The 12033-nt window shown below is 36.6% G+C and overlaps 1 protein-coding gene across 6 annotated transcripts in view; it reads left to right on the top strand.

Moving 5' to 3' along the window:
- The window catches only part of tnikb (TRAF2 and NCK interacting kinase b), a 137432-nt gene that overhangs the window by 111853 nt on the left and 13546 nt on the right, over positions 1-12033 (top strand). For 5 of the 6 annotated variants that reach the window (XM_056450485.1, XM_056450489.1, XM_056450486.1 and 2 more), the window contains 8 exons: positions 131-277; positions 2513-2606; positions 2787-2969; positions 4915-5058; positions 5164-5298; positions 5777-5877; positions 7661-7810; positions 10757-10916. In XM_056450485.1, the coding sequence (XP_056306460.1) occupies positions 131-277; positions 2513-2606; positions 2787-2969; positions 4915-5058; positions 5164-5298; positions 5777-5877; positions 7661-7810; positions 10757-10916 (1114 nt within the window). The remainder of the gene's footprint in view (positions 1-130; positions 278-2512; positions 2607-2786; positions 2970-4914; positions 5059-5163; positions 5299-5776; positions 5878-7660; positions 7811-10756; positions 10917-12033) is intronic. The other variant, XM_056450487.1, reaches the window with a different exon arrangement.

The raw sequence follows: 12033 nt of genomic DNA on the forward strand, positions 1-12033 counted from the left end.
TCTGATCAAGCTGGCAGACTTGCAGACAGAGGCTGCTCTGTGCATTTCCCAAACATCTCTGCAAGGGGGCTTAGCCACGCAAGGGCCCTTAGTAGTGTCGCCCTACTCCTCTTTCTGTTCCTCTCTGCAGACGTTTGGGGAAAGAAAGCTCGGTCATGCCGAGAGCAATGGTTTCCCCGGTAGCTCCAATCTGCCTGATCTAGTGCAGCAAAGCCACTCGCCCGCCGAGGGCCCTGGGCGGCAGTCTAGTGCGCTGGACCTGGACACAGTGGCTGAAGTAGGTGACGGACGAGCCTGTTAGAGCCACCCTGCACTCCAACCCTCAGATTTCTAACCCGACACATCTAATCCATCCCCATTCAAATCTAATACACTGTAGATTCACTTAATTTAATCACATTGCTTTTCTTTGGGTTTATTGATTTGTTCCTTTTTTTTTTGTTTGCTATTATTTTAAGCTTCTTTTTTTAAACATTCAATCATGTAGGACAGTGGCCTGTTAATTAGATATTTTTTCTCTTTGCCCCATTCTTTCTTCTTGCGAAGTGGCCCAATTTTGTGGTCTGACTGCAAATAAAAATGTTTTATTAATCAGTATTTTGCTTATTTTTCAGTGAAAATATCCTTTTAATAAAGATTTGTTCGTTTTTGTGGGTGGAATATTTTAAATGTAAAAGTTTCAGGGTCAGTATGAGTGCAGTTTAATTGTGCTTGAAGATATTAATTAGCATCATGGGCTTTTGGATTATTGCATGTAAACTATATATGATTTACTGTTGTTACAATAGGAAGTACTTGTTACATGCAACATAAAGGTAAATGAAACATTTTTAAGTGTTAAAAAGTCTAAATTGACAAATTGAAATGACCACCCAGCACCTATGGAAGGTAATTCCTGCCAATTTTATAAATGCATAAAATAAACATTAAAATTAAAATGAAAACCAGATGTACAATTTCAATATTAAACACTGGATCTGCCAAAATTGTAAATGAAATAATTAAATTTTCATTTTTACTGTGACAACACATCGTCCTTGTCAAATCGATAAATAATATGAAGTTGCCGATTTAACATTTAATTTTCATTGTATTTCCGCATCAAGACTGCCAATATTTAAATGAAAAGCCAAACTTAAAAATACAACGCAAGCACAATTTTTACAAAGCTTGTTATTAATGTTCTCGCACATAATAGTGACACAATTCAAATTAAAATGTTTACGTTTAAGTTTTCCTTTTATTGACGCTTTAGTTTTCATTTTCAACTGCCTTTCAAAGCCTATGCTAATCAGTGGGAGAGGCGTATTCAAGTGACGTGGAGTGTTTTCAGAGCCCGAGGGCAGAAGCACAGTTTTGATGGATGGGACAGCGTGAGTTACAAATGCATATATAACAGAAGGAAAATGGCAAAAACTGTTAGTCAGCTTTTACGTGAAGCAGCTGCTGCATTTATACAAAAAGAGGAACATAGGACACCCAACCGTCAAACGTTCATCCCACAGCAGGAGTCGTGGGTGGTGGGTAGAGAAAAGTGCAGCGCAAGAACGGTAGGACTTGTGATTAATTCGTATAGGATACTGTATTAGGTCTTGTGATGTTAACAACTTGTTAGTACTATAATCTTTGAAAGACCTCTAAAATAGCCCGGTAAAGTTGGTTTTAGGTTTGATATTCGCCGGACATTCGCGTACGCAATTTTAGGGATCAAGTGACGAAATGCAGTAAAAGTGAAATGTTAAATCGGCAACTTTATTTTATTTATTGATTTGACAGGGACGATGTGTTGTCACAGTGAAAATGAAAATTAAATCATTTAATTTCATTATCAATTTTGGCAGATATTTTGCAAACAGTGTTTTGTAATAAATTTGTTAATCTGTTTTTCATTTTAATTTATTTGATTTATTTAAAATTGGCAGGAATTAAAAAATTTTAATTGATAAATTGAAATGACCACCCAGCACCAGAGCATTAATTACATTTTTGATCAATGTGCAGTTACTATATGAAAGAGTTATGCTGGGTTACATCAAAAGCAGAATTAAGTATTTTCGCGACTAAATTACATGCAAAGTCAATGCAAACACACCAATAGAAGTGAATTATTGCCACAGAAGTGAATTAGTGACACAGAGTTAATTGAACTCAAGTAAAAAATTTGTGTAAGGGGAAAATCATCTCATTTTTAAAGTAGTGCAAGTGACATGGTGCTCTGCGTTTGCTGTGAACTCAGCAATGGTTTATTTAAAAAAACTGAAAATCATACAGACCCATAAAGAACAAATATCTATATATTCTTTCAAGATTTTACTGGAAAGCAAGACGAAATACTGATTTGAAAAAATGCTTTTGCTGTGCTTGCTTTCTACTAACATGTAACAAAACGTACGACTCTACTCGCAGACAAAACTGTTGCAATTTAGTTCAGAAAGGAAACCGCAGTCTGCCGTTGGACTTGAGACATTACGTGGATGCTTGTTTCTCATAACTTGATTCTCCATTTTGTCAGTTTGGAATGGGAAAAGCCTCTTTCACTCCTTTTGTGGACCCTCGAGTGTATCAGACGTCCCCAACAGAAGATGATGAGGACAACCCTGCCTCAGGTGAATAGGCTAGCACACCTCCTATAACTCAAGTAGAGCCAATGCCAACTTTTTTTACTTCTCATAAATGAGAGAATGGGCCATTGACTCTTTGTTGGTGAACACAAGGTGTTCTAGTTTAGATATCCTACTGGAAATAATGAACATCTGGGTTTTTTTGGGGGGGGGGGGGTCGTGCAGCTCTTTTCGCAGATGAGCTCCTGCGGCAGGAGCAGGAACAGGAACAAGCTCGACTGAACGAAGCTCGGAAGATTTCTGTTGTTAATGTCAATCCCACTAATATCCGGCCACACAGCGACACGCCAGAAATCCGCAAGTACAAGAAGCGCTTCAACTCTGAGATCCTGTGTGCAGCACTCTGGGGTGAGTCCAAACTGATGGCTTACAGACATTTTTTTCTGACTTCATACTCAACAACTGTTCTTAATGGTTTTTAATATCAAGAGGTTTACCCTAAAACAAGAATTAGCCTTTAATTAACTTACCCTCAGGCCATCCAATATAAAGTTCAGTGGTAAAAAACAATTTATTGATGCATCGCAATTTTTTTTCTCTAATGATTCTGAATTAATTCTCAAATGTTCGGAATTGATTTTGTGTTCAAATTAGATCATGATGATGTGGGTCTGCGTGAGCTATAAACAGAAAAAAATCTACGTTAATAGTACTGTTGTCATGAAACTGGAATTTCGGTACCAAACCAACAAACTCAACAGAAATAACTGTGATTGGCTGTGACTAGTTCAACACTTCATCTCAAACACAAATACAGGAACACTGAATCAATTCAAAGCCGCGTTGATCAGTTGATCCATCAGCGAATCGGTCATGTGTCAGCTCATAGACAGCCCAGCTAATTGACATGACTTTGAAATGCTCCAGTCTCACTGTATTTGTGTTTGCACTCGGTGAAGAGCAGTGAATGTGATGGCCAATCGCAGTCATTTCTGTTGAGTACATAAGCACAATGGCCAATCAGCGGTGTTTATGTTCGCGCTCAACAGCGCTCAAATTTTAGTGGAAAATGAACATTTTTAAAATTCCAGTACTAAAATTCCAGCATCGTGACAAGATGATTGACAGGCGCATCGACCTATGCTGCTGAATTCACTTCATTTAAACAAACATGGACAAAAGATGTGGCAGAGTGGCATTAAGGTGTTGCATGCATGGATGCTGAATACATGAATATAGTATCATACATTACCATTGTCTGCTAGCTAATTAGAAGCTCGCAGCTTGTTCTGCAATTGTGGCCTAACCAACTGCACAGTGTTGCAAACCGAATGAAGCATTGTGTCTAAAAACATGTGGAAATTGAAACTCGCTCTACATTCTATCTCCATTTGCGCTCGCTTTACGCATCTACATGTGATAATGTAATTAGCAACTTGAGTAAAAGACGATATATGTGAATGTCCCATACAGCTACCAAGTAAGGGTACATTTTTTTTAGATTTCTCAGCAGTAGAAGTCGTCGTAGTTGGGTAAACCTAGAGAGCAGTGAATGGGGGAGTACAACAGTTTTTTTTACAATCCTATTTGTTGAAATAATAAAAGAAAAATTGTATTATCAAGACTTTCAGAAAAAGGGAAAAAATAGTGTGATGAGAGAACAACGTCAAATTTACTGTCCTGTCCACACACTCTGCATTACAAACGCCTCACACAAGCGCTAATTTGTTTTTTTTTGTAATTTGATGCAATGATAATATTTTGTATATGTATGTATGTATATATATATATATATATATATATATATGTATGTATGTATGTATGTATGTATGTATGTATGTATGTATGTATGTATGTATGTATATATATATATATATATATATATATATATATATATATATATATATATATATATATATATATATATATATATATACACACACATGAAAACATATAAATGTTCATACAGTTTAAATTCAAAATATTAAAAACCTTCAAGGATTTAAGATGCTGATGACCATTAAATGCGCCATAACATTCTTGTGAAAAGGGTGCATTGGCAGTGGAAATGTAAACCTGATCAGGGTGACCCATTCTGAATCGTACTGTTAATTTCTTGTACTGAACTCTACCGCTCAGTAGTCAACAGCTACCACCAATTCAAGAGTCAAAAAAGTATTTATAAGCAAAACAAAATTAATAATGAAATGGCCAATCTGTGCAGGAAACCAAACATTGTCACATAAATGACTGCAGAATTAATGGTCAATTTTATTTTTTGGTGTACTGTGCCTTTAAGGTCCATATTTTAAACATAATGTCAGTTTTTGACACCTGAATTTGTTCACTGTAGGAGTGAACCTCCTGGTAGGAACAGAAAATGGCCTCATGTTACTCGATCGCAGCGGTCAAGGCAAAGTCTACAATCTGATCAACCGCAGGCGCTTTCAACAGATGGACGTTCTGGAGGGTCTTAATGTCCTGGTCACCATTTCAGGTGGGTCAACTCTCCGGTTGACTGTACAAAGAGCCGATTTGGTTATTTTGTTGCTCATCTATTCGTAACGAGAGGTACTTACTACTACTCGTTTTTTTGTCACAGGCAAGAAGAATAAACTGAGGGTGTATTATCTGTCATGGCTCAGAAACAGGATACTTCACAATGATCCTGAGGTGGAAAAGAAACAAGGATGGATCACTGTTGGGGATCTGGAGGGTTGCGTTCATTATAAAGTCGGTAGGTGTTTTGGTCAGTTTGGCAAAATAATGGTTTTAGTTCTCGAATAACTTCAAAAGAAATATTGAAAATATACAGAGATTAATTGGTTATCCTAATAGTAATAAAGTAAAATAAGGTAAATAATATAGAAAAATATAATATAAAGTCATGTTTCTAAAATGTCTACCATATTTTTTTTCGACCTGTCATGTGTTTTGTCTGACCCATCATTCATTTTGTCTGTTTATTGTGTGTCCTGCTGTTTATACTGTTTTGTCATTCATTTTTAATTGAATTTAATTGAGTTTTGTTCGTTGTTACTATCATTTGTTTGTTCTGTCGTCCATTTAATATATAATTTGTCTTTATGGTAGTTTGCTCTGTCATTTATCAGTGTTTCGTTTACTTTATTACTCGTTCCTTCTCCCTCTCGTTCGAGCTATCTCTCTTTTATTAAATCCTAATCATATTTCCTGATGTATCTGTCATTCAACAGTCAAATACGAGAGGATTAAGTTCTTGGTGATTGCATTGAAGAACGCAGTGGAGATTTACGCCTGGGCTCCCAAACCCTACCACAAATTCATGGCTTTCAAGGTGAGCCAGATGTCTGGTCCATTGAGAAACGAGCATCTGTGCAGTCATTTCAAATTAACTCCATTAGTTTATATAAAAATAGCAGCTATTTAAAGGTGCTGGATGTACGTTTTTGACTCTTTTAAAGCATAAATGTACCATAATATGTTTGCAGATATTTAAAGGGTTGTGAAACCCTAAATCACACTTTTTGAGATCTTGACAGATTTGCATATATATATATATATATGTGTGTGTGTGTGTGTGTGTGTGTGTGTGTGTGTGGCAGGTTAATAAAAATGTTTTTAGGACACCTACATTCCAATATTGATTGAAAACTGGTTATTTTTGCGTTGTTGAGAGCAAATTCATTCTTCTAGTTTAAAAGTATTTTCAATTTTTTTTGCGGTAAATGTGCAAATCAGAGTGGTGAATGACCACCAGTACACAGTGACATAATCGGGTGTTAAGTGTTTTTGCACATTAATTCATGAGAAAGAACTGGTTTGATCCAATCACCGCATGCTATTATTTTGATTCATTAATATGCATGAGACTGTTTGGGCGGACTCTTCTGCTTTATCGGTTACAGTGGCGATGTTCAGAGACACGAGACTTCAGTGCTCCATTTCTAAGTGTGTCAACACAGACACAAAAAAAAAAGTTTCCCCGCAGAGCAGTTGGTGTGCTGTGCCCTAATAACACGCGTGTAACATTTGTTTGTTTACCCACAACCTTTTCAAATTCGGAAGTGGTGAAAACCGAATTTGGCAGTTGTCTTTATTAAAAAAAAAAAAAAGGTTTCTGCTTTACTTTTTACACAAATTTGGTAAGTGTTTGATTAAATATAGCCTACTTTGTTTATTTAGATGGCTATGTAAGATAGTACTCAAGTACTCTTTCAATCTTAGAAGTCATAACTTAAATGAAGTTGCGAAGATGTTTATAGAAGTACTATTGTTTATAAAAGTTGGGACTATATGGAAAACACAACAAAAAAGTAGTGATTTCCAAATTTACTTTGACTTGTATTTCATTGCAGATAACATAAATACAAAATATTTCATGTTTTGTCCAATCAACTTAATTTCATTTGTGAACATACATCCTTTCCTGTCATTCAGACCTGCAACACATTTCAAACAAAGTTGGGACAGGAGCAATTTAGAGCTAGTAATCAGGTAAATTGGTTAAATAATGATGTGATTAGAAACAGGTAATGTCAACAGGTGATTGTAATTATGATTGTACAAAAGCAGCATCCAAGAAAGGTCTAGTCCTTTAGGAGCAAAGATGGCAGAGGATCGCCAGCTTGCCAACAAATATGTGCGAAAATTATTGAAATGTTTAAAAACAATGTTCCTAAACGAAAGGACAGATGACTGTCTCAACTTTTTCTGGTTTGTGGTTGTATATAGCACCTTTCCAGTGCTTAAGGACGCTTTACAACAAAAGTAGGAGAACAAGAAAACAAAACCGTAAAAGGGTGAAGAATATGGCAGACTAATAATACATAAAGGGAATATCAAAGACAAGAGAAGAAATAACAAAAAACAAGCAGAAAGAACATAATCTACTTGCGTGAATACTTAACTTTGCTTTTAATTTACTCCTGTTGGTGCTGTCAATCTGGCAAACTGTGTGTGTCAGTCTGTGGAGGAAAGAAAATCCAATGTCTTGTATTAGAGTGTTGTATTGGGGTTTAGAGAACACAGAAAATTATCCTTCAGTAAACAATCATATTTCAGTTCACCTATGTTTTTTTTTTTTTATATCACGTTTTCATTCCTCTGTTTCTTCAAAGTCTTTCACAGACCTTCAGCACAAGCCTCTGCTGGTGGACCTGACGGTGGAGGAGGGTCAGAGGTTGAAGGTCATCTACGGCTCCAGCGTTGGTTTTCATGTGATAGATGTGGACTCGGGGAATCCGTATGACATCTACATCCCATCCCACGTAAGTGCTGAGCGGGAGGCTGCTCTCCCCTCCTTACCCTGATTCCAGGGGACTTTAAATAGGACGACTGCTCCCCGGGGACACCGGCATGCACTGTAGTGTTGATGTCTGTATCACATATGTGTCTTTTAATTACTGACAGGGTCCAAATTTAACACTCGCACCAGATGCAAGTGAGAAGAAAAAAAAGAAACGGATTGGATGAGAAAAATAAAATCTTTCCAGTTGGCTGGTGTTTGTTAAGGGAATGCAAAATAATAAATAGGTTAAATATTTAATGCATGCTCTGACCTTTATAGAGAAAATTTTAATCATTTATTTTTTATTGAAGCTTGTTTCTTTCACAGAATTAAAAAAAAAAATTATCGGAAAGTTAACATCTTGCAATTCTGACTTTATTTACTTATATTATCTCTGTCTTTTTAGCTAACAATTACAGTTCTGGCTTTTTCCTAATTGCAAGTTAATATCTCATCTCACGGTTACAATGTAACATTCTGACTTTCAGTTATAAGAAAATAAATAAATCAGAAATGTAGGGATGCAACGATTATAGATTTTAGTTATACAATTATAGTCTGAGGAATAATCACGGTCAATCATTAATTTCATAACATCACTAGTTAAAAAAAAATCACATAAACTCTTTATTTTAAAGTGTTTTTTATTGCTTCTCAATAACAAAATACTGAGCAGCCTGCAGGTGCGGCATCAAACTAAGGCTGATTTAGAAGCCGATCACACCGAACGCGCTTTTTGCATTGAGAGGTGCCTTTTTTGAATGATTTACTAACATTGTGCATGCTGCTTGTGTGCTCTGCGCGCCTTGCGTTTTTGCTCTTGCACGCTGTGCACTCGCAGTCGAAAAAAAGTCAACTCTGAGCAGAAAAAGCACGTTACATCATTCGTGTCTTTTTTATTCTCCAATCAAATGAAAGCAGAGGCGGGGTTTCCTTTGTTGCGCCTGCTTTGTGTTGTCAAGATGACTATAGAGACTTTTGAAGATGAAGGAGAGACTAGTGGTTGCTGTTTTGAGTTATCCGGAGCTGTATGACTTTACAAATCTTGAATAATAAATGTAAAAATTATAATAATAGCGACAGCAACGCTCGCCCACATTGCGCAGCTGATTCAGCCATTGCCTAGCGACATAATAAGATTCTTTTTTTTCTTGCTGTGCCTGGCGTTTTTGGAATATAAAAGCATGTTCTGTGTGATTGATCTCTTATACTTCTGCGTCGAGAGATCGGCGTGACCCATGGAGCCTGCCTTGGGTTCAGTCGTGCATTTATACTTTCTTCGTGCTGTTTGTGTTGCTCTGCAATAACACTTCCGAAATGCTAGCTGGGAGTAGGTTGCACAGCCCTCGCCGTGGCTGACCCGCACCTCTCAAAAAATGTAACTACATGTCACAACGACGCGTAGCGCAAGCTCTGTGATTGATCGGTTTGGTTAGCGCTGATTGAGCGTGGGCAGTGCTGAGAGCCGCGAGGGAGGAGTTCTGTGAAGCAGCTTAAGATGAAAACTTTTGTTTTGTGTTTACCTTATGATTAAAGTTGTTGCACGTCCGCCGGTTCCCGTCTCTAAATGAGTGAGTTTTAGCTACTTGTAGCATTCAAAAAAACAAAACATTCCCAAAGATACACATGAACATAACCTACTGCCAGCTAGGGTTTCGGAAGTGTTATTGTAGAGCAACACAAACAGTACGAAGAAGTATAAATGCACGATTACGCGCATTACACAACGATCACTTGACGCTGATCGACGCAGAAGTATAAATCAGCCTTCACACTATTAGCTTCAGCCATAGTTAATAATTAGTGTCTGTGCGTATTAGCTATGGTGTATAAGCTTGGAACTTTAAACTAGCGCGCAGTTGGTATAACTTTTAGTTGCAGCAGTGTTATTCCATGCAACAGAAACGGGATGTTGAAGCCTTTATGATTAATTAACGGTGACGAATTAAAGTGCAGTTAATAACGAAATCAGCTAATCGTTGCATCCCTAGTCAGAAGCTAACTTGCAATGATCATTTTTCATTCAATTTTTGAGGATTTTTGTTTGTTTTATAAATGCAAATGAATAGTCAGAGATTCGTTTAAATAAAATTACTAATCATATCAAATTCAGAATTGTATATTTTGCAATTCTGACTACAAGCTACAGATCAGTTATTATCATGTTAGGTTATATACAATTAACAAAAACAACTGTATAAAATATAAGCCTAAAATATTCAAACATTATGGGTTTAAAAAGGCAAGTTTAACACCAGCTCATATTGTATATGATAATCTTACAATGAGCAGATTGTCACAAATATGTTACAAAGAAACAGCGAAATCATATAATAAACTATACATTAATATATTAATACAAATAGAAGCCAATTTCACTCTGAAATTGCTAGTAAGCATCACTTACTGTACAAAGGCACTGAATTTGATTTTAATGAAATATTCTTTAAACTCACTGCAATAATCTTTGTTTTATTCATTTTTATGCTGTATATCATCAAAGCAAAGTACATGTTCTCAAAGTGACCCTGAAACCGCCACGTTTGGCGACCAGTTAATTTTGGACCCTGACTTTTTTTTCATACAGCTAAAAGCAAGCGCGTATGAATGTTCTGTGTGCAGATTGAATGTTCATAAACCAGCAGATTTCATGACATCCCCAGTTCTAACACAATCATAGAAACGCAAATCCCGACAAAACCAAACACAAACACCAATCAAAGCGGTTCTAGCCGGGGGCGCATTTTATGTTGAAGCAGAGGGCAGGAGTCTCGATTGTTGCAGCAGTTTCTCAAAGGGAGAAGCACGAGACACATGGCCGGCCCGGGGAGGGGGGAGAGCGTCACCTAGTGGGGGGATTGTTTTGCACTTTCGGCTCGTTTTTTGTCACCCCAAGGCTCATCTGCGCCCAACCCTCCCTTCCCAGATTCAGGGCAGTGTTACCCCTCACGCCATTGTGGTGCTTCCCAAGACCGACGGCATGGAGATGCTTCTGTGTTATGAAGATGAGGGAGTCTATGTGAACACATACGGCAGAATCACTAAAGACGTGGTGCTCCAATGGGGAGAGATGCCCACCTCTGTTGGTAGGTTTTGGTTGTTTATTTCACACAAAACGCTCCTGTTCTCCTTCTAGAGCCCTGATCTGTGCGATCTGTCGTCCCTCACACCCCTCAGTCTCACTCAGTTCTCGCACACAAACACACACACACACACACGCATGTCTTTGTCCACTATTCTTTCTTAACTGACCCTTTACTGCTAACCCGGCTCAGTTAGGCTAAACTCTGACTCACACAGTGCAATGTTTGTTTGTCTGTATGTGTAGCACATCGTGTGTATCGTTGTCTTCACACTTTTAACTAATTATATGAATGTCTGTTGTTAATCACTTAATTTCATTAGGTTTCAGAGCAAAAGCATGAGAAATGTTACTGTTTGGCTTTGATTGCAGTTTTGTTTCATGTTGAGTCTCACAGAAATATTAGATTCACATTAAAACTAGTTACAAAAAAGAGTTAAGGATAAGACGTTTGTTTTGCATGAAGAAAATAGTTTGTGTATGTAAAGTTTATATTAATAAAGCTTATTTTGTTTCTTTATTTTAGGGTGAAATGTAACTCGATTTCTTGAGATATAATATTGTTGTATTTTTATATTTTAAAATGTAAGTATTTTTTAATTGTATGTATTTAATTTAGATGTTAAAATGATTAGAGTCATTTTAACTGCTTTTGAAATAGAAAACCCATTTACTGTATGTAAATGGGGGGGGGGGGGGTTCTTAAATTCGCTATGCCCAAAAATAAAATGTCTTTTTCTTTTTGATATCAGTGTACAGTAAAACCCATTTTAATAAGATATTAACTAAAAGCTAGAATTTGCCATATAGTATACTGAAATGGACAGAAAATCTACAGAAACTTACAGAAAAACATTTTAGCACATTTTTTTTACATAATTTTGGTTTTCCCGAGAATTTAATTGTCATAAAAATATTCTAAATAAATTAAATAAAGTCTAAAATCTAAATAAAGTATACTTAATTTTCTTCATGTAAAATATATTTAATTTGTGATTTTGTGATGAAATATGACTTGATTTAAAGGGATAGATGACACCCAAAATGTCATCTAAGATGTACGTGCCTTTCTTCAGTGGAACATTTTAGCTGAATCTGTGGTTCTTGGTGATTCTTATAAT

The sequence above is a fragment of the Danio aesculapii genome, chromosome 24 (genome assembly GCF_903798145.1).
Source record: "Danio aesculapii chromosome 24, fDanAes4.1, whole genome shotgun sequence".
Taxonomy (NCBI): Eukaryota; Metazoa; Chordata; class Actinopteri; order Cypriniformes; family Danionidae; genus Danio; species Danio aesculapii.